Below are 24,567 nucleotides of genomic sequence, written 5' to 3' on the forward strand. Positions count from 1 at the left end.
GTTATAAAACAGTGAGTTCTAGGGGTGTAGTGTACTGCATGGTGACTATGGTTGATAATATTGAATTTTATATTTGAAAATATACAATCTAAATTAATGTTTTCAACAAAAGCATACTCATCATCTATCTGCATTATTAATTAAAACATCTTATTCTATTTATTTATGGTGTTACTTGTTTTTAGTTACACATTTTTATATAAAATAAAATTTGCATCTCAAGAGTAGATAAAGAATGATCTAGATTAGGTTAAAATACCAAAGTAAATATAAGATATTCAGATATTCACAGGTCACTCACATAAACTGTGAATCAAAACTGACATCAGTTTAATTTTATTTCATAATCAACTAAACATTCAAATTAAACAGATACAAGTTAAAAAGTCCCTAGTTTTTGTTTTAATGACACATTTCATAAATTGCACAATATTTATAAAATATTCATTTTGACTATTCCATAACTTGGGGAGAGGGGTGGCAACAATTCTGCCAGATGGTTAAATTCAGCAGAAGATACTCCCACTTTCCTAATTTGAGAGATAGAAAGCAACTTTTATTCCCAATATAAATTCTAGACAAAAACCATACATTTGGCTTACTTCTCATATTAAACATTAAGGATGATGATATGCAAGCAAAAGATAGCCTTGTTACTAAGTTAATGCTCTCCTGAAATCTTACATGGCTATATGACAATTGCTGAATTTGTTAAAAACCAACTTACAACAAATTGGTTATCTTGTAAACCATTCGTTCTTTCTTTCTTTCTTTCTGTTACATTAGAGAGCATCATTCTATAGGCATCATTAAGAATACTTGTCCTTAAGGAACAATGGAAAATATATGCTAAATACAAATATTAAAGAAAAGGCTATACACAATCTCTCACTACATGGAAATCATTACATTCTTGAGCCATATATAAACACAATATCTGTGAGCACGGCATTACAGAAACCAAAGTGAGAGTACATTTTTCTTCACTAGAAATCCCAATATTCAGAGAAATAAACGAACAGCAAAATAAGCTCGCTAGTCACTATATCAGCTATGAACCACAGGCCTTTTGAATAATACCGCAGTGAATGCGTGTCCATAAGTGAAAAGGGGTAGCCACAGGCATTTGCCACTGAAGCCCTCCAGCACCCATATTTGGGAATGTACCTTTCTTTATAAGGGTGGCTTTCTGAGGAAGCAGACTCGTTAAGTAACTGTCTGCACCAAGGACCATATGACATGGTCTAATCATTGTACAAAGACTGTTCATAGGATCTGAGGTTGAAATTCATGAGAAAGCACACAAGGGATGATGCCTGATGAGTCAATCCAGGAAGGAGAATTCTTCAAGGCTATAACCTGTATTTCATGACAGACTCTCTCCCTACGGACCATTATTTGTTTGCTTGTAAAGTTCTAGGAGAAAGTCCCTAGATAAAGTGCTTTCCCAATTGCTAGATTTAGATCTAAGAAATACAATTTATCCCTTAGGAAAAATGTAAGCTCAGTGTTGAAGTTTGTTTTTAGGTCAATGAATTGGATTTGCTGTTGTTTTCTAACAACATAACTGCAACAGTGAAGAAAAGTTAACACCTTTCAGTAAAGCCATGGGTTTTGCCTCAGTGATATAGGTAACAATTCTTGGGAAAGGCACAAAGAGGGGGGGGGGGGGGGGGGGGGGTAAGTGTCAAAACTAAAGTGTTCTGGGGGCCTGAGTGGCTCAGCCGGTTAAGCCTCTGCCTTCAGCTCAGGGCAGGATCTCAGGGTCCTGGGATCGAGTCCCCCATCAGGCTCTCTGCTCAGCAGGGAGCCTGCTTCTCCCCCTCTCTGCCTGCCTCTCTGCCTACTTGTGATCTCTCTCTCTCTCTCTCTCTCTGTCAAATTAAAAAACAAACAAACAAACAAACTGAAGTGTTCTGTAACAGCCACAGAGATTCCCTTTCTTCGCTTGGTCCCCACACCTCTCAAAAATGAGTCCCATGAAAGAAACTTCAAATCTCTGTTTTGTCACTTTTATGCTCATATAATCCATTAAAAATCCAGGTTTGTCAGATGATTCATGTCATTCTAAAGACAGTAAAATTAGAATTCCTTAGGATAGGTTTATTTTTAAAAAGTGACATAGTGACTTTTTTCCCTTTATAGTCACATCGGACAGTGGATGAGGATTGTAAACCACAAATATCTGAAGTTTTAATTATTTTAGTCTAAAATATATATATGTGTGTATACACACACATATATTCTGTATCACAGCTGAGTCTTAGGTAAGAATCACTGTCTTGAATAACCTTCACGTTGAGCTCAAAATACATAAATAGATAACTATTTGGAAAATACCACTATTTTGTGAGTCACGAGGAAGGAAAACACGTATTCAAAGAAACTATGATTTACATTGTAATGTCCAACTTAGGAAGCGTGAACTCAGCTCGGCAACTCGTGAGCTGTTTGGGCCACGCGCTCCTAATTCCGTTTAGGCTGGTTGCAATTTTGTGTCAGTAAAAGACAAGTAAAGGAAGAAACAAACCAAAGCACGGTCCTCAGGAATCTGGGAACGCCTTTATAATCGACTCATAGGCAGGGGGCGGCGGTGTGGAAAAGCCCATGCGGAGGCTGTGACTGGACCAGTGGAAATCAGGGCGGCCCAGACTGTGCGAAGCGCTGGCGGCGGGAACCGTGCTGCGGGCCGGCAGCGTCATCAGCTGACTGTCCGTTTCCACGGGGAGTGGGGGACTCTGCAGAAAGGGGTGGAAAGTGGAAGCCCGGAAGCTTGATTTTCTTGGAAAGGAATTTGCTTGCTCCAGGGAAGCTTGTCGCTGGAAGGTGAGGCTGGCCAGGCTGAGGTTACTCCGCCGTTCGCAGCCACTGTGGCGGTAAAACCCAGTTCTGTTGAGGCCGTGGTGGTAGGAAGACCTCGATCGCCGGCTGGAGCTCCACTGCGAGATGGGGGCGCTGGCTCTTCTTCGGGACAAGCAAACAAACAGAGCCCAGATAAATCCTGCGATGATGAGCACAATTGCAATGGACACTGTGAAGGACGTTAGGACATCCTCTGAAACAAACAAGCAAAAAAAAAAAAAAATCAAATAGGTAATTTAATTTGTAAATAGGCATTCCATGAAAAACACAAGGCAAAGCACAAATAGCAACTTTGGAACGTGTGCTCTGTTGAAACATTCTGAATTAGGGAACTAAAAGACAGTGCTAGACGCATATGAATATCAGCTGATATGTTTGCATTCTTTAAAGCAAAATGATATAAAATGACATGTTTAGCAGTAGCATTCCCGTTGCTTATGCTATTTTCTCACCTAAAGAAATAAATAATAAAAATAGTCTTTTCTTTAAAGGCTGTTCTTTAGTTCATACATTTTTATAAGGCTGCAAATACAGTCCAAATTTCCTTTTGAGTTATAGCACTTTATATTTATCACTAACATATAGTGTGATATTTAGGAAATTGATAAAGGATTTTGTAGTCAAATTGGACTTTGCTTTTTCCTGTCTGCTTTCATCGACCCCAGTGATGTCTTCCACCTGCGGGCTTCATGATGTCTCACTTCCTATCCTGCTTCTGAGAAGGAAGTGATGAGCTAGAACCATCTGGTTGGCTGACTGATTTATGTTTGGTTTCCTGAGCTCCGGGACTGTACCCTGTATCTCTGACTCACTGACGGCATGACCTATGCAGACTCCTGTGCTCTTTCTTGGACCACCAGTTCCAGGTCATGCTGCTGTCATGCCCTCATTGTGCTAACGAAATTTTTATCTCCTGAATCCACAGAATCTCTGCTATACATCAGTATCCTTCAATTCACAGAACTTGTACTTGTCCGGATTTCCTGTTCAGGGGCAGGGGAGTTGTTTTCCCAAAATGGAAATTCTAACTTACTGTTTCTTGTGAACTGAAAGCATATTTTTGAGAAAAGCTTCATAGCAGAGCCACTGTGCTGAATGTAAAGAAACTCTGGATGTTAGAAAACCCATTCAGCCTTATAATTCACATTTCCCTACCCTCCACTCCATGATCTAACCCACTCTCCCAAAGCCTGCCTTTTTCTCTGAAACTCTGTTCCTTTCCATCTATTTTTCTTTCTGCCTAGACACGAGTTTTAAATTTCTTTCTGAAAAACCTATTTTTCAAGATTCATTTCAAGTACTGCTTTTTGGATAAAGACTCAAGTTTCTGTCTTCTGTCTTCTACTTAATGTTAAGAGGGAAGCTGTCTTATCTAATTGCTCATCTAGGGATTCTGCATGGAGATGACCCTGGACTGGAAATTAGCTAAGCCGGGTTTTGAGAGTGGGAAAGCAAGAGAAGGGATACACGTGCTTTGAAGTTCCTCCCATCAGGAGGTAGAGTCTATTTTCTACCCCTCAAAGCTGGGCCAGCTTCACCCCTTGCTTTGGCCAGTAAGAGGGGATGGACATGAAACAGCAAAATGAAGACTAAGCTTCAAGAGGTCTTTCAGCTTCTGCCCTTGATGCTCTTGGAAGCCCTGTAACTGCCAGGCATCTGAACAAGCCCAGCCTACTGAGGACGAGAGACACATTGGACCAGTTACCACTATTGCCCTGGCCAACAGCCTGCTACCTCCAAACACATGAAGGGGTCATCCTAGATAATTCAGTTGTTAACCACACAACTGACTGTGGCCCATGAGGGAAAACCAGTAGAAAACCTATGAAGCTGATCCCAGTCCAAACTCCTGACCCACAGAATTGTGAACTAAATAAATGATATTTTTAAGCTACTATGTTTTGGGGTACTTGGTTCCACAGAAAAAGCTAACCAATTCAGAGTTCTCAAGTCAGCTTTATCACTAACATATAGTGTGATATTTAGGAAATTTGTTTGGACTCCTTAGCTTTTAAATGAGAAAGTTAGATTTTATGAATACCAAGGGTTTTTTTTTTTTCAGTTTTCTGTTGTAATCTAGGGTAATATATAGAAAATCTGTAATACAGAAATAGCAAAACCAACCAATGTTAATAAATACAGGGAGGGAAAGTGAGCCATAATTTTCCTTCATATAATTACAGTACAATGCAATTTATGAGACCAAACAATCATACATAAGAAAAATCATTGCTCCTTTATATTAGTATATATTTGGTGTTCCTACACTTAATATTGTCACATTTATCTTCTGTGTCCAGACTACGTATGTTTTGTTCTACTTTCACAAATACTTATATCAAATTCTTCTGAAACAGTTGATTATATCAAATCTAAACAATAAATTTTTTACAATAGGGAGATGACTTAGAACAGCTCTGCTAAACCAATTACTGTCCTTCCAAAATGTATCTCATAAAAATAATATTGACTCAGCCTTCAAATGCAACCTCTTGCAACAGGCTTTATCTGGAAAAAGCAAATAAAGAATAAATACAGTCAGAAACTAAAATCAGACTTATTGGTTATATAGTAACATTCAAATTTAACTTGTAACTATCAGTGCTCCAAATATTTGGAAACTGAAAAGGAAGTTGTAGGAATTTTGGATTGCCAAGACAATGTCAGCCATGTGAATCAGGATTTCCCGATATTTCTTCTGAAAACAAGATGCATGAATAGAACTATACAAAACCCAGGCCTTCAGCATAATTAGACGACAAAGACCATCCAAATTTCAAGTTACCTAGAAAGTAAACTGATAAAACAGGTACCAGTACATTCTCCTCCATGCTTCTACCTCAAGTCTTCACTGAGAGGAGTGACAACTTCAGAAAAAGTGTGAATATAACAAAAACATACTCTGTTCTCTGAAGGAAACAACTATAGTAAAGTGACTAATAGATGTACGCAGGAACATGAGGAAGCAGGCTTGGAAAGTAATCCTTCCCGAGGAAGAAGAGGATAAAGTGTGCAGTCAAAAGATTACATCATGTAGGATTCCATTTACAGGAAATGTCCAGAATGAGGAAAACTAGGGCAAAAGCAGATTAGTGATTGCCTAGGGCAGGTGGGTGGGGTGGAAAGGAATGGGAGGGGTTGCTAACAGCCAGAGGTTTCTTTTTGAAGGATAGAATGTTCTCAAATTAGATGGGTGTGATGGTCACATAACTCTGTGACTATAAAAAAACATTTAATCATATCCTTTAAATGGGTGAATTATATAAGATGCGAATTATGTCTCAATAAAGGTGAATTATGTCTCAATAAAAATAAATTATGTTTTTCTGTTAAAAACTGAAAAAGAAAAGGAGAGGTGCTTTTTGGAAACCACACAATGAAGAAGAGAAGAGGGGAAAATTTAGGATCTTTCAAGATAAAAAAAAAAAAATTAGGAAAAAAGGACACATAATTCCTCCCCACCTCCATCCTTTAAAAATAAAAGTCCACCAATAAAAACATACCCTGCTGCACGGATGAAAGAAGGAACCTGAATGATTCCTGGGACTTTGACATGGGCAGGTGAGAGTGGATACGAATATCATTCATCCAAACCGGGGAGAAATGTCAGGTTATGGAACAAGGCGAAGTTGGTATTGGAAGATGCTAAACTTGAATGCCCTTGAGATACTCATTCGGAATTAGGGTTACATAAATATGGAGCTTAAAGAGAAGCAGAACTGGGACTCTCCGTGCTCCAGGAGACTTGCTGCCATCCATGGAAAGCACTTTGACTAAAAGTAAGAGTGCATTTATAGAAGTGAGTTGAGAATAGACTTCCAGGAAAATCACAGTTTAACAGGTGGCAGAAATAAAAAAGGCAACAAAGAAGGACAAATTTGGGAGGTTTGAGGACACAAAACAATATGCTAGCGCTGAATCCAAGAAGAGAATTTTAGGTCTAAGTAAGTCCTGGCTACATGCCCCAAAGACATTTATCTATTAATTTGTTTAACATATAAAGCACCCACTAGATACCAAGTAATGCTAAGTTTATAGGCAAGTCTTAGCTTTGGTGGAGTTTTCTACATTCTGTGAGACTTTCTTCAAGTCTTATGCAGACTTATATAGATTAATCTATAAGAAAAATGTCCTTGAAACCTGAAGTGAGAGTGCTGTGGGCCTCAATGCCCAGAGCAGATTGAAGTCAGATGATGGAAAGTCATGAGTGCCTCTCCAGAAAGTTCAGTCTCTCTGCTCAGGCAAGACCAGCAAAACAGAGGGTTAAGCAAAGCGACCCATTAGGAAGGACAGAATATAGAGCTAGTAGCAATAAGTGAGATAGACCCAGGCCCAGAGCAGGGTGGATAGTAAAACAAGTCTGGACATGCCTGCCATGCTTCAGATATGCAATAGTAATAATGACTTAGTCTGGGAAGTGACAGTAAAAATAGGAAGGGAAAAAGTTGGTCATGAGAGACCCAACGTCAAAAGAATCTAAAAATTATTCCAAAGTATTATACTTTCTAATGCACTAGAAATAAGACATGGTCGGGGGCAGTGGGGTTGAAAACTGAGGTACAGAGAATTCTGCTCCTAAGATCTCAACTATGATGTTATATTCTAGCAGAAACTTGATAATCAGATTAAACCATAATGTTTTAGGAAGTGTTAAGTATCTGCTCACTTTATGATACTTATATGCCTTTACTACTTTATGTAAGTTTATGACAGAATAGATTTGCTCATTTTTATTTGTTATTGTGATCATTAACATTAAATTTCCATTAAGATTTGGTCACTTGTAATGGCTACATAAATTCTATACTTCACTGAAAAATGTTTTAATTGCTCTAGAAAATAAATAAAAATCATGAACTACTCAAATATTTCATAGAACTAAGTCCTTCGTCTTCTTTTCAAATGAGTCCAGGCAATTTACAAAATTTGGCACTTTGGTTTAAGAAAAGAAACTAATTTTACCTGACTTTGGTGAGTTTTTGGCAGTCTTTGTTTCTGTAAGATATATTGCATATAATTTGAATAATTCCTCATTGTGTGTATGGTTTTTTGTTAAATATTTTATTTATTTATTTGACAGAGAGAGAGAGAGAGAGATCACAAGTAGGCAGAGAGACAGGGAGAGAGAGAGGGGGGAAGCAGGCTCCCTGCTGAGCAGTGAGCCCGATGTGGGGCTCGATCCCAGGACTCTGAGATCATGATCTGAGCCGAAGGCAGAGGCTTTAACCCACCCAGCCACCCAGGTGCCCCCTTCATTGTGTGTTTTTAAGTGATCAGTCATCCTTGGAAAAGTTTATTTATAATTTATACCCCAGAGAAACCATGAGTTAATTATGATGAGAAACACTTGAATCAAAGAGTCTGAACAAAATCACTCAGAAATATTATCTTCCTATTTAGAATAATGAATGAATAATAAACTCCAGTTCATCCAAATATTGTACTTTTGAATAGGAAAATAATGCATTAGGTACAGACCTAGTAGGTAAACTATAAGTTCCTTCTAAATTTGGACCAAATTTAAAACCCCAGAAAGTTTGAATCAAAGCTTTAGGAAATTTTTGATATTTGGAAGAATATAATTTATATTAAAAAATGCAACCCTGTTTTTATTTCATTATTTTGTAAAACACTATAGAATGTTTGGGGAACCTGGGTGGCTCAGTAGGTTAAAGCCTCTGCCTTCTGCTCAGGTCATGGTCTCAGGGTCCTGGGATGGAGCCCCGCACTGGCTCCCTCCTCTCTCTCTGCCTGCCTCTCTACCTACTTGTGATCTCTCTCTGTCAAATAAGGAAATAAATAATCTTAATAAAAAATTTAAAAACTACTATAGTATGTTTCTAATTTAATTAATTTATAGGTCGCAAGCACTACTTTTCATGCATTATATCACATAATTCCCACACAACCCCATAATGGAAATACTTTATTTCTTAAGTTCATTGTCAGAAAAAGTAATCTAAAATGAAAGTGAAGAATTTAAAATGAATAAAAGATATCAATTTATAACAGGTTTTTTTTAAAGATTTTATTTATTTGAGGGGAGAGAGCATGAGCAGGGGGAGGGACAGAGGGACAAGCAGGTCCCTGCTGAGAGGGGACCCCAACACAGGGCTTAATCCCAGGATCCTGAGATCGTGACCTGAGCCAGAAGTCTGATGCTTAACTGACAGAGCCACCCAGGCACCCCAATTCAATACTAGATTTGGCAACCTGTTACAAACAGAAATATATGGGGAAATTGTGCTAAAGCAGTATTATGCATTCTATACATATATTCTCCAGGATCAACAGCCTGTACTGGAGAATTTTAAATATAAACTTCAGATACAGAATTACAGATAAAGGTTTGCAGCAAAAACTAACTCTTAGAAACGTCTTTGCTCTGAATTCCAAGTTTATTGATATTGAATAGTGTCTAAAGTTTATGTGGTAGAACTAAGTTAGTGTATTTTAATAACTGAATACTGACAACTAGCACCGATCAGGGGACTATTGCTTTTACTTATGTATGACGTAAAATGCGAAGACAAATACTTGTTTGCAAAGTATATGCCCCTGCTTATAAACGCTGTAAACGCTGGAGTCTGATTGAGAATTCTAAATATTTCAGGATACAAGCAGACATAACATATGATATTAAAGAGATACATTCACTTCATTTCAACTAAATTGGAGATAAAACTAGAATCTTGAAAGAGAAAATAGATTCAGTTATCCAGTAAAGAAGCATTTAAGGGTTCCAGGAGTTTCTATGCAAGGCTTCAGTGTTTATACCCTTTGAGGTTCTCTATCACTGTCTCTCCTAACAAATAAACTGTTCCTAATGGTTTCTCTTTACTGAAAAATAGCATAAGGTTCTGTTTCAAGAAAAAAAAATTAGAAACTTTTAAAATGTAGATTCAAAGTAAAATAATGTCTTCTCTATTAAATTGAGAAAATTAGCAAAGGCAACCAAAAGACATGGAGTAAGAAATAGATTTCCGTGCCAGGTCACTGTTTGATTTCCAAAATACATTATTCTGACATAAGAAAACAAGAGTAACATTTAAACTCCAGTAGACCAGTGGTTAAAGAGTATGTTCAACCATCAAAATCTTAAGTGAAAAATTTCAGTTTTGTGGGTAAAAGGATTATTTTGGTGACACTAGAACTAGAACAGTATTTCTAGGAGAGCAATCTGACAAGAAATCTATTTTAAATGATGATTCTTTATGGCTACATAATATTTATATATAGTATTATAATATTTATGATATTATAATGCTAAATATAATATTTAACATGGTAGAGCTATCATCTGTGCCATCATATAAAGTACCACTAAATATATTTAATAAAATATTAAATATAGTATTTAACATGGTAGAGCTATATTATCTATATCATTTAAGATACTATAATATTAAATATAAGAAAACAATCTAGGGACACCTGGGTGGCTCAGTTGGTTAAGCAGCTGCCTTCAGCTCAGGTCATGATCCCAGCATCCTGGGATCGAGTCCCACATCGGGCTCCTTGCTCGGCAGGGAGCCTGCTTCTCCCTCTGCCTCTGCCTGCCATTCTGTCTGCCTCTGCTCACTCTCTCCCTCTCTCTCTCTCTGATAAATAAATAAAAATCTTTAAAAAAAATCAATCAATCAATAAATACAAAATTTTTAAAAAATTAAAAAAAAAGAAAACAATCTAAATTTGGGGAAATGGTAGGCAGGATAGGTAATAATGACTCAAAATATCATATTACTATTGTAAGTAGACTATCTAGGGTTATATAGATACCTGAAAAAGATTAAATAATAAACTTTAAATATACATGACAATCATGAGAACACTATATATACATTAATAATAAATGAGTTACATTTTCGGTGAATATAAAATAAGATGGAGCTTACAAAACTTATAAAAATAACATTTAAAAAACCATACTCCTTTTGATATGGATTTGCTTAATTTTCATTGTTCAGTTGGTGCATATACCATGAAAATGACTTCCTAAACCATAAAGTCAGTCAGATCTCTGTTTAGAAATTATCGTACTAATTCTTATGCCATTGCTCTATGTGCAGAATTTTTTAATAGTTACAAATGTTAGTAATGACATGAGTCTCTAAAATTTGCTGAACTACTAGTAAAAAGCTTGTCTTGTTAAGCTCCTTTAAATAACAAAACTGCAAAAACAAGTGGGAAAAGCAATCAGAAAGAAATGCCAAGTCATGTGTTTTTTAAATTTTTTATTAACTTTAATTAACATACAGTGTTATGTTAGTTTCAGGTGTACAGTGTAATGATTGAACAATTCTATACATTTCTCAGTCTTCATCAAGGTAAATGTCTTCTTAATACCCTTTATCTGTTCGAACCATAATTTTTAGTATAGCCTGTTTCAGAATGGTCTTTCATAGGGATTTTTTAAAAATTTAACTGGAGTTAATAATTTTTCTGAATCGAACTAGAATCAAGAAAATATATAATGAAAACAGAATCTATTGGCTTTACAGCTTTAAATTTTCATATATATAATTCCATTCTGGCAGATTTTGGTAATAAATTTTGGAAACCTTTTTTTCTTTTTTTTTTTTTTAAGATTTTATTTATTTATCTGACAGACAGAGATCACAAGCAGGCAGAAAGGCAGGCAGAGAGAGAAAGGGAAGCAGGCTCCCTGCTGAGCAGAAAGCCCAATGTGGGGCTCAATCCCAGGAGCTTGAGATCATGATCTGAGCCCCAGGACCCTGAGATCATGATCTGAGCCGAAGGCAGAGGCTTTAACCCACTGAGTCACCCAGGCGCCCCTGGAAGCCTTTTTTTCTAAAGGTACTATTAAAAAAATGTACCTGAAAAATACAATGGCTCAGATATTTTCCTTAAAGCACATTTTGCCTTCTTATTTATCAATAATCTTAGGGGAGGAAAAGTTAGCCATAATTTTACTTCATATAATTACAATATAATGCAATTTATGAGACCAAAACAATTATGCTTAAAAATTCAGGCCTAAAAATTCAGGTCTTCCTTTGAAAACAAAAGGAACAAATTTTAACATCAGTAAGGTAAGTCATATAAATTAGATATCCTTATCCTGATTTGTAACGTGTGTCTATACAAATAACAAAGGGCTGGTACCTAAATCCTCAATGAATAATAACTCTTTCTACTAATAGTTGTATAACGTACTCAAGTCATTTGACCCTTCCTGACCTAATAATAATGGCCACTATAGTGTCTTTCAATTCCAAGATTCTAATATTGCATCTGGCTTTCAGGACATCAAATCAATGCTTCAGAGGCTGTTCATAGCATTAAAATTTAGTAGAGGTCACCACCTAGTGGTCTTTTATTGAACTGTTCCAGTATCTGAAAGTGATTTTATCAGCGTCAACAGAATGGAACACTGATCAATTCAGGAAACCTTTTGCAATTGTAAGAATTAGAAGCTCTGTTAATATTAAAGCAAGTTCTCCTGTTCTTGGTACTGTAGAGTAATAGGAGGATGGTTCATGCAATAATAAGAATTTTACAAAAATATTCTTAAAATAACAATTTGACAATAATATTTTAGAGAATAACATAATAGAAAACTCAATTAATTATAATAAAGTAAACAAAGACTAAGTATTTTCTATGTGTAGCTTATCTACCAGTAAATCCCATTTGGTTTTTTCCTACAATACATGCAATATTCAACTTTTCTTATCTAACTCTGTTATCTCCCTAGTTAAGTGCCCACCACAGCTGAACTGAAATATTCAGACGGTCTATCTGGTTTTCTTGCTTTTATCATCGCCTTCAGCCCCCAGCAACACTCTATTCTTAATACAGTAGCCAGACTAAACCTTTGAAAATATGAGTCAAATCACATCCGTTTTTTTCTCCACTTCTCCCAGGGCAAAAGCAAACTTCTAAAAATGTTCTTTAAGTTCCAATTGGACTTTTTCTCAATTATCTGTGCTCATTTTTTACTCTTCCTCTGTCTTCGCTCCATCCACACCATTCCTTAAACACACTGGATGTGCTCCTGACCTAAGGCTTTGACTGGTAATAATCTATTCCTGAAATTCCCTGGCTATCACCAGGGCTAACTTCAAGTTTTCACTCAGAAGTTGCTTTCTTATTTAGGCCTACCCTGATCACCCTATTTAAAATTTCATCTTGTCCCACCTCTGATGCCTAATATGCACTCTTGGTTTTCCTTTTCCTTCAAGATTGATAGAAACTAGGCTCAGATACTATATTTTAGAAGTAAATTAGATAGGTAAGCATCATGGGCTATAAAAATGTCATTACAAATGAAAGATAACATAACTTACATCGAGAATGGTTAGAAAAAGCTTGATGAAAGAAATGAGATTTGAGTTGTTTTCTGTGCATGACTGTGGGTCAAATAAACAAAAGCCCGGAAGAATTGTAAGTGGTTTGACTAAAGGCATAGAGTATAAGCCATATTTGAAATATAATTAGTCAACACTATTACTAGAGTACAAAGTAAATTCAAAAGGAAGACTGTAGCACACCTTTTTTATAACCATGATTAATTAACCTATAGAAAAACACTGAGAATAATTCAAAGATAAATTTTAAAAATATATTTTTTTAAATCTGTTTGAAGCTATCAAAGACCTGCCAAAACTGCTAACTCATAAGAACAGATTCCAGGAGAAAAAAAAAAAAAAACTCATGTAACAATAATTTATAAAGAGAGGCAAAAAATCTGAGTAGAATTCTATGCAATTTAAGTAGATTTGGAAAACAAAAATTGGAGTTAAGAACTGCCAGGGAAGATGGACTCTGGGAACATTCCAGACACTGAATAGGGCCCCTGCAAAGCTACTCTCTAACAGTGATAGCAATTAAGAGAAAGAGCAGACCTCACCAAGGTCGAAATGCATATCAGATCCAAATACCTATCAGATCAGATTAGAATAAAATGAAATGACCGCAACTAACTCCAGAAGAAAGATTAATTCCTTCTAGAAAAAGATGGTCTTATTCAGGGCCTTAAATTGTTTCTACAATGCCCAAAACAATACTGAGCATAAATAACAAATTACAAGCATTCCAAGAGACCAGATCAAAGGAGCAAAAACTAAGAGAACAAGTATACTATAGAAAAATAACTATAAATTATCAAGATATTACAGTTATCAGACACAAATATTAAGATAACTGAGTTAATATGTTAAAGAAAATACATAACAAGTTGAAAATTTTCAACAAATAATGGAAACCTATAAAAGTAATGAAATAAAAATATCTGATGAAAGTCAGAAGATATTTTAACTGAATTATATTAAAAATATGAAATATTTTTCATATTTGGTGAAATACACCAAAAGCTGTGTGTAGAGGAAAACGTGTAGCTTTAGAGGCATACACGTAAAAAGAAGAAAGGCTGAAAAATCAATGCTATAGCTTCTATACCAAGAAGCTAACAAAAACAGCTAAATCAAACACAAGTAAAATGGAACACAGTAAATAATTAAAAGAAAGCAGAACGTAATGACATAGAACAAAGAAAAAAAGAAAGAGACAAAGAGGCAGAGTTATCAAAACCAAATGTGGTTTCCATAAAAAAGAAAACCTAATTAAAAATTGATTAACTACTGGTAGGAATGATCAAGATAGGAAGCGGGGAGAAGGAAGGGGAGTGAATTACCAATGTCAGAAATTAAGAAAATGGAATTAGAACAGATTATGTAGGCAGTGAAAACACATGAAGAGAGGATTCCAAGTTAGCTTTTATGGACTGATTTTCCAGGTACAAGAACTAAGCACTGGAAACAACAATGCTTTCCTCCCCCTCAAAAAAATCTTACCTAAAGGCAATAAATAAATGATCAAATGTAAGCAGCTCATAGAGAGAAGTTGATGCTTGGAAGACAAGAATACCAAGCAGTAGGCGAATTTCCCAGTTTTCAAGACTTCTAACTAAGGACAGTTTCCAGTCCTAATTATGTCAGCAGGTAAAATACCAATTGAAAACCTACAGTGTTTCCAGGTTGGAGAAACAGTAGACAGAGATTGTGGCAACCAGAGCTGCTTAAATATGAGAGAGAAAGATCTTAGAATAGAGAATGCCAGCAGAGGATCTCAAAAGTTTATTGATAAGCATTTCCCATATTTACAGCTGACTCCAGAGCCACATCGCATGTTTCAAATAGCACAGCTAGAGAACATCAAAATATTAACTGTCCTAAACTGATACCTGAGTGGCCTTCTAAAAGACAGGCTTTATAGGTTTTTGTAGTTTGAGTTCTCAACAAAGTTATTTGCCTGTGAGAACAAATTGGGGGGGGGGGAACTCTTCAAGGTAATACAGCAGAATCCAAAGGCTCATTCAAAATGTCCATGATACAGTATAAAAGTACTTAACATATGGGGAAACAAGAAAATGTGACCCATTCTTGGGAGAGAAAGTAGTCAACAAAGACATAGCCTAAAATGACCAGATGTTGGAGTTCACAGATAAAAATTTTAAACTTGTATATTTAGGATCAATGATATGAAGGAAAGCATTCATAATGAATGAAAAGTGGGAAATATTAGCAGAAAATACAAGCTCTATAAAAGAACCAATTGGAGGTATTTGGGTGGCTCGGTTGGTTAGGTGTCTGCCTTTGGCTTGGGTCATGATCCCAGGGTTCTGGTATGGAGACCCACATCAGGCTCCCTCCTCAATGGGGAGCCTGTTTCTCCCTCTCCATCTGCCTGCTGCTCTCCCTGCTTGCACTCTCTCTCTCTCTCCCTCTTTCTCTGAAATAAATAATAAAATCTTTAAAAAAGAAAAGAACCAAATGGAACTAAGAATATCAAAAATAAAAAAATTCACTCAATGAATCTAACATTGAATTTAAATGACAGTGAGAAGAGGAGCACCTGTGTGGCTCAGTCAATCAAACATCCAACTCTTGATTTCAGTTTGGGTCATGTTCTCGGGGTCATGATATAGAGCCCCAAGTTGGGCTCTGTGCTCAGCAGGGAATCTGCTTGAGATCCTCAGTCCCTCTCCTTCTGTCCCTCCCTCAATCATGTGTGCATGCGTGTGTACGCCCACTCTCTCTCTCAAAATAAATAAATAAAATCTTTTAAAAAAGATAACAGTGAAATGAGTCAGTAAACTTAAAGATAAAATAATAGAAATGATACGATTTGAAAAATAGAGAAAAAAAACATTGGTGGAGGGAACAGAGTCTCTAAGAATTATGAAACAATATAAAAATATTTAATATATGTGTAATTATAGTACCAAAAGCAAAGAAAAGAGAGAATGAAGGTAAAAACTATTCAAAGAAATAAGGCTGAAGTTTTTCAAAGTTAGTGAAAGAAATTAATTTACAGATTCAAGAGTCTCAGAAATACCAAGCAAGAAAAATATATATATATTTGTATATAGAACCATACATACTCAAGTCATAATCAAACAGCTGAAGATCAAAGATAAACTGAAAGCACCCAAATTAAAAATAACAATGTAACAATGAAATATCACTTTCATAAAAACTAATTATTGGACTAACTACTAATCTCTAGTAAGATACAATCATAATTCAAAATAATTAAAAACTAATCAACCCAGAATTGTATATTATGGAAATTATCCTTTAAGAATACTGGTGAAATAAAGAATCTTTCAGGTGTAGGAGAAAAATTCATCCTTAGCAGCTCTAAATTAAAAGCTTTGTTCAAGGAAATCTTTAGCTTGAAGGGAAATAATATCAGATTAAAGACTTAGATCTTCAAGAAGAAATAAAGAACATCAGAAACAGTATCAGTGTAAATAGAAAAGACTATTTTCTTTTATTTTCTTTAAAATAAACACACACACACACACACACACACACACACACTCAGTAGATAGGTGATACCTAGGTAGATAGATTGGACTTGAAAAATTTTAAATCTGCTCAGCAAAAGACATGTAAGAAAATAAATAAGCAAGCCACAGACAGGTAGAAAACATTTACAAGTATATATATGACAACAGACTCATAACCAGAATATGTGAAGGACTTTCACAGTCAGTAATAAAAAGACCACAAAACAAAACAAAAACAAAGAAAAGGTAAAGAAAGTAAAAATGGGTCAAAGAAATGAACAGACACTTCTTCAAAATAGATACTGAAAGACGAATAAGCACAATGGAAGATGTTAAATGTCAAGAATCAACATTTTTTTTTCTGTGAAGACCCTGGTAGCAAATATTTTAGGCTTTAAAATTTATAAAATCAGACAATACATCATATTTGCCTGTAAGTCATACCTTGCCAACCCCTGCTCATCATCATTAGCCATCAGGGAAATACAAACTGAAACCACAGTAAGGTAAATACTGACCAGAAAAGCTATAACCTAAAGGGTTAAGAATAAAGAAGAGCTATTGGAAAAGATACGAAAAACTGGAATCTTCATTCATTGTTGTAAAAAGTAAATTGCATAACCACTTGGAAAAAAGGCTTGACAATTTCTTGTAAAATCAAACATACAGCAACGCAATGACCAGCATTTTTACTTCTAGGAAGTTATCAAGAATAATGAAAACATATATCAACAAGCAACTTTTACAGGAATATCTCTATTACAGCTTTATTCTTAGTAGCCAAAAGAGTAAATACTGTATGATTTCATTTATATGAAGTTCTACCACAGGCAAAACTAATCTGTTCTTAAAAAAAATCAAAATAATGGTTTCTTCTGGGGATGGTGTAGACAGGACTTGACCAGGATGTGAAATTAGGGAACTTTTGGGGTTGGTGATAATATTTACTATGATTGGGGTTTGAGTTACTCAGGTGTGTACATGTTTGTCAAAATTAAGCAAATGTTCATTTATGATCTGTGCACTTCATTATTATTTATTTTACACATTTCATTGTAGGTAAATTTGACCTTAAAGAGAAAAAAAAATAAAAGTATTGAATTCTGATTAATGATATACATACTGATGTAATTAAGAGAAAATATATGGACATCTCCAGTCTGTTTTGACATATAAACTAATATATTGGTGAACTAAAAAAGCATTGTAAAAATGCCAGTGATGGAACCTAAGTGGTAGACTTATGGGTATTCACTGTAAAAACCCCTTATGTATTTCTATATATTTTAACATTTTCATAAGGAAATATTGGAAAAACATATGAGAGAATATCCTGAACAACTTTAAGGCAACATAATTGGAAATTTAAGTGGGAAAATGTTTAGAAAATACAAATTTCCATACCAAATAGAAGAATCAATAGAAAATCTAAGTGATCCACTATTGTTAAAGACGGTGACTCCATCATTTAAAAGTTTCCTATTAAAAATGCTATGCATAGCATAGGGGCTTGATCCCAGGACCCTGAGATCATGACCTGAGCCGAAAGCAGAGGCTTTAAACCACTGAGCCACCCAGGCGCCCCTGGAGAGACATTCTTAATGGCAGAGTTTGAGCCCCAATATCTAGTAGTACCAGAAGTAAAGCTATCCCTGGGTTTTTCCATTTACATGAATCAATAAATCACTTTTGTTTGTAAACAATTTGAATTGGAGTGATGCAACTTATAATGAATAAAGTCTATATTAACACAGTAAAAAAAAAATGCTATGCATAATTATAATGGAGACTTTTCTAAAGCATTTAAACAAAAAATAATGCCAATCTTGCACAACCTATTCCGGAAAATAGAAATATAGGAAACACTTCCTAACTTGTTTTTTGAGACCTGCATAACATTAATACCAAAATGTAACAAAGCTACCACAAGAAAAGACAATTACAGACAAATTTCTCTTATGAATGTAGATGCAGGAACTCCAAGGTCAGTGTCCTGTTACAGGCTTCTAGGCTCATCCTTACTGAATCATTATCTCTGAGCATGAAGCCCAGTGAGAGATGCATTTTCAAATTTTTCTACATAACTCAGATGCACCAGTTTTATAGAGAAGCATCTATAAACACTTATTTTTCAAGCTTTCTAGGTAACTGTGTTAAGGGAAATAATTGGTAGGCTGTTTTAATATGCAATGATGCATACAGGTCCAAGAGTTTTAAAAACACAAATTAAAGACATACATATGAAATATAATAGTAAATAATAGTACTTGGAATACAGAGGACATCATTGGGGTGTATATGTCCAGTTTGTAAGCTCACTCTGTCCCCAGTTTCTCTGGAAACATCCTGCTCCCATCTGCTGGGGGTAGACTTTTAAAAGCCAGCTTTTTATCGGCTAAGGAATAGAGTTTTCAGTTTCAGCTACTAGCCAAGGTTTTCTCCCCTTGACACTTGATTCCCCAAGAAATCAATCCACAACCCTTCATCTCTTTGATTACCTTGGAGAGGATCAGTACTGTTAGCAAGCATACATAGAAAAAGAGAAAAACTAACGCTTAAAATTTCTACCTGGATTATTAAATATATAAAACAGAGGAAAGCAAATAAGTAAAAACCTCGAAAACCAGTTGTTTTCCTATAATTCACTAGACATTTTGAAAGAGATAAGAGTGTTTTGTTTTGTTTGTTGGTTGGAGTTTGAAAATGCTGAGTCTAAAGGACTCAAAAATTTATCTTTTTACCATAAAGTACAGTATTGGGAAAAATGAACCACAGTCTGAGTCCTATCCTTGTCAGTATGGCAGCCTATATAAAATACCATAGTCTACATAGCTCAAGCAATAGACACTTGTTTCTGATAGTCCTGGGGACTTGGAAGTCCAAGATCAAGGTGCCAGCATGGTGTGGGGGCTGGTGAGAACTTCCTAGCTTGTAGGTGACCTCACTTACCTCTTCCTCAGTGCATACTCCCAGAGACTGGGAGAGAGAGCAATCTCTCTTCCTTTTTCTCCCTCAGGCCACTAAACATATCAGGCAGCCCCCATGCTCATGACCTAATCTAAACCTAATTACCTCCCCATCTCCAAATACCATCTGTTGCACTGTCAGGGCTTCAACATATGGATTTGAAGGGGAATGACACAAACATTCAGTGCATAACAAGTCAATTAGCAGAAGCAGTGCAAAAAACTTCTGGAGAGACAAGGAGAAGGGCTAGAAAGTATGTGAGTAGTAAGGGTTTTGGAGAAGCCCTCATCACTCTGTCTCTGTCCATGATGAATTACAGATTGATTTAGAGAATCCCAGAGAAGCTCGTATCCATTCTTAGCTTTCTGTGGTCCAAATGGGGAAGGTGCCAGGCTCCTCTGAGAAACCCTGGGTATCTGATGCGCAAAGTAGAAGTGGGGATGGTCGACATCGGAACATCTGAGTCTAGGGTACCTAGAGAAACAGCCCAACCTCAAGAGGCTTTTACAACTTGAGGATTATGGGAGAGCATCCAATATTGTTCTGTACCATTGAGACAGATGGACAATTATCTGAATGAAAGGCAGTAGACCAGAGGGGACATAAAGAAAGGAAAAACCATTCCATTAACAAATGTTGCATGGACCACGGGAGCCAGATTTTTATGGTAAGAGCCCTCAGCAGTGGAGACAAGGAAGGGAAGGGGAATGTCCTAAAGACAGATGCGAACTAGGCATCAGCAGATGTCGTCAAAGACCAGAACTGGATCAAGAATCAGAGGCCCTCTTCTAACAATACCCTTCTTAATATATAACCCCCATCCCCACCCTATGCCCTTTCCAACCTTACAGAAAAGTCCTAAGGAAAAGGAAAACAGGGAGATCTGAAGTCATCAAATTCAAAATTATTTTGCCAAATCAGGTTAAACTTTTACACTGACATTCAAAACTTTATACAAATCCACCTCAAGTCATCACCACCAGGAACATAGTGTGTTTTTGCTTCTGCATATTGGCTGATAATATTTCTTCCAAAATCCCTGAAATTGTCCAACTATGCCTTACTTGTATCACTAACACCTAACCCACTGACTAATATATAGTGGAGGGTCAGTCAATGCTTCAGAGTAAACCAATGAACTGGATTCGGAGATAAGTGAATGAGTTAGTAAATTAATGTAGGGAACATGAGTGACTAAAATGCCCTTCCAAGGATTATCTCTCTCTTTCAACCTTATTTGACTTATAGGAACAGGTAAAGCCTCATTTTTTTCTTCTAAGAAAGATTTTGGGGTCATCTCAGCCATTTTTAAAACACTCATAACAATTGTTGCCATTTTTGCATATATTGTCTTGTGTTGCTCCATAATAAAATAGTCATATATTTATATACATAAGGAGATAGAATCTCTAAGAGTGTGATATTCTTGAAGACAGACATAATACTCGTAAGAATTATTATGAATTAAATGAGATGAATGAAGGCAAGCCCCTGAACCAATAATTCCCCCAATTTTTCACAGTGCAAGCCAAGAGAAAAAAAATGCATGGTGAGACAGGAAGTTCAACCAAAACTATGTTTTCTTTAGGACTCTAAGTATCAAAAAGATAACCAAGGTTAAGGATACATGTGTATCCTTATTATCTTGTTTCATAAAGGCGAGATGCAGCAAACTTCTATAGGTTTTGGTTCTTGCTGCTTCGGTGGTCAATGTTTATAGAGAAGGGAAATGCATTACAGAAAGCAAAAGTGGGAAACACGGTGGTCTTCCGCTGGGTTGTCAGTCTCAAACCAATTTTTTTGCTCCCTCTTGCACTGATTACTCTAATGCTTACACACCATTAAGTAAGTTTTAGTGGGTGATTACCATGAAAATGCAAGCTATTATTATTGGTATTAACCTGGTATCATTATCTTATTTATTAAAGTAAACCAAAAAAAAAAATCTTATCTGGAAAACTTTTTATATATCCTAAGTGTGTTAAGTTTGAGAAATTTATATGGTTCAATGCACAAGTCTTACTTTTCTCAACTATTCTTTTTTCTCTAAATTTGAAATGTCAATCAGACAATTGGGGTGCAATAGACAGCACATTGTACTCTATAAGGTTTTCAAAATAATGTATTTGTGGAGTCAGTGATCACAACAGATAACCATTTAGGTACAAAAAATAAAAATATAAAAAGTCAGCATTTATAGCTTAGGAAATTTTTACATGTGGTATATTTACATTCAGATTTTTACATTTTACGCTTAATATTTTTTATCCCAGAAGAAATAATTAAATCTTTCATATTTTTCCCTAAATCATCCCCACTATATCTGTTCAACATATTTGTATTGGTTTTGTTAATGCTTATCAATGTAACACTCCCCTTCCTGGTTTTCAGTATTTCCAACTATTTTCCATTGTATTCACATACTAAGACAAAGAAACAGTAGCAACTGTCTTTGGAACAATGAGTTTTAATTCCTTCTCCAGCACAAATTTTTATATTTAAAAAGAATTCGTTTTTTAGGATTGGCAAATAGACTTCAATTAAGCATTCTCTTATTAATTCAGGTTCATTTTGTAATCATTGTGCGTGTTTCAGTCTGTGGCTAATAATTCCTTTTACTCAAGTAAACTAGAAACTTAACTTCAAATGGTCTGGGAAAAAAACATATCTGGCTTTACCAGGTTAATTTTTACAGAAAGAACTACTTTACTTCTGACTGATTTATACAGTAAAATTTGTAATGATGAATATAGTGTAAACAGACTCTAGCTATGTTCAGTGTGTCTGATACATTCACTTTCTCTATAAATGAAGATGTGTATTGTATATCATATATATAAGGAAGACATACGTGTGTGTATATATATATGTATATATATATATATATAAAACAAATATATAAGGAAGACTTCCATAATTCTAAGACGTATTGTGTGTTGGTGTCTACCTGGAATTACTTATCACCAAAGCTATTCTTTACAATATGCAAACATAACTTACTTTCTTCCTATTTTTTTTAATAATTAGATTAGGATATTCACTAATATCCCTCCTTTCCAGACCTGAAGCAAACACAAAGAGTTGATGGTTAAAAAAAAGAAAAAAAAGAATTCATTCCCTTCATGCACATTCGTATGATGGCGGACAGCTAGGTGAGGTTGTTAGGGACGGTCAACACTGCTGTTCACTTTCACTGATAGTTTCCAAAGCATCCTCACAAATCACAAAAGAAAGTATGAAATAGTTCCCTGAGGGAACTTAAAACTTGCTCTGGACTAATAAATAAGACTATTGATCTTTTCAGAAACTCCATTGTCTCCTTTAAAAAAAAATTTTTCTGAATTTAACTGAAATTTCTCCCATTATTTTTAAAATTTCCCTGAATCCAAGAGTAGTTACCTATTTTACATCTTAGCCCTTCTTCCCTAGGCCTTCCCTTCTTTAGCCTTGAAAAACTAGTTATTTCAACCTCAGCTTTACCTTGCTGTTGATGCCTAACTAACTAGTAGCTGTGTCTGAACTCAGCCAAAAAATACTTTTATATTGCTTCTTTTTCCCCCTGTGATAGTTTTCCTTTTAATATTATATGTGATGTTGTTTCCAGTGAACTTTTTGTACTAAACTTTTTCTTCGTCTAATTTTATAAGATTCCTTATTTTATCTGTGTCATCACACTCCTGAAGTATAGATTTCGCTATTTTGACTCACTTTGGAAATTAAAGAGTATAACATTGACAGAGTAAGCTAAAGGAACCTCTATTCTTGATTTCATTAATATAATACATATAATTTATAACCTTAAGACAAATAAAACTTAATTTTCCAACAAAACCCACATTATCATATTCTAAACAATTATTTCCACCTTTTATTTTTCTCATTTTTATTCTCAGTATTTCCTAATTATATTTTTAACACCAGCCAAAATCTGTACATGTTGCCCAGATTCTTCTTGAGTGTCCTCATAACCCACTTTAAAGATATTTTACATGAATATACTTATTATAATAAACCTATGAAAAATTAAATAATCAGTTTATGGTAAACAAAATGTCTCAGAGATTTTCAATGTTTTAATAAATGATGCAGTATATTTTCTGCATCCTAATTTTAAATTAAAAACAGTTAAAGAAAATATCTTACCCCAAAAGTTTTCTGGCCATGGACTCCCTAAACTTGTTGTGTTATTAGCCATAATATCCATAAGAAATAGAAGAGACAGAAGAAAAAAAGAAAGAAAGAAAAGCCAGTATGTCCAAAAGAAGCACTTTGATTCTATGTCTTTGTGGTTCAGCAAGAGAAAAATAATTTTCACACAACCCCTCATATACTTGTGTTTGCATAAAAGGAAACAAGTGTATCATGTTTCCTGCTTTTATACTCAAATTAGCAACTGTTTTTCTTATCTTGGAATTCCACATGGTTCCTGAGACACGATACAATTTCCTTCTCGTCATTTCCTCAACTAAATTACTAAGGTTCTTCCTCTGGGCCACCTCCAAACTGCTTTTGGGGTAAGAGGCTCCTTTTCTTGTTCCTTTTCTAACTCCTACTGACATACGTAGGAAGATTCCAAACTCTTAGCTGCAGCACTCTGGGCTAAATTTATGTAGGATAGAGAAAGAGTCCACTTCCAACACTTGACAAGTAGATTTGTACAGTAAGTTGAGAAGGGTGGGGTGGAAAGTTCTGGAAATCCATATTCTATTCAAGTACAATTAATTAATTTTACCTAACACCCATTTTTATAAATCTGTTATCTATTAAAATTCTTAACATGGTTCTTTTTTCCATTTGGCATGTTAATTTTGAAAAGTTATTCATGTCGTTTCTTAAATCTCTATCTAAAATGCAATTTAGGTTTAATTTTTTTTTGTTTTTTTATGTTCATTTTTAATAAAAATTAAATATGACAAAATACT

At 35.2% G+C, this 24,567-nt stretch overlaps 1 protein-coding gene across 1 annotated transcript; it reads right to left on the bottom strand.

The window, feature by feature from the left end:
* Positions 1-304: 304 nt before the first annotated feature.
* MYCT1 (MYC target 1) lies at positions 305-23,988 on the bottom strand. The gene is given in 3 exon segments (XM_004753581.3): positions 305-3,055; positions 23,789-23,885; positions 23,887-23,988. Coding segments are annotated over 3 exon segments (711 nt in total). The 3' UTR covers positions 305-2,543.
* Positions 23,989-24,567: the final 579 nt, after the last annotated feature.

The sequence above is a fragment of the Mustela putorius genome, unplaced genomic scaffold (genome assembly GCF_011764305.1).
Source record: "Mustela putorius furo isolate JIRA1106 unplaced genomic scaffold, ASM1176430v1.1 tig00000450_pilon_pilon_pilon, whole genome shotgun sequence".
In the NCBI taxonomy this organism is placed as follows: Eukaryota; Metazoa; Chordata; class Mammalia; order Carnivora; family Mustelidae; genus Mustela; species Mustela putorius.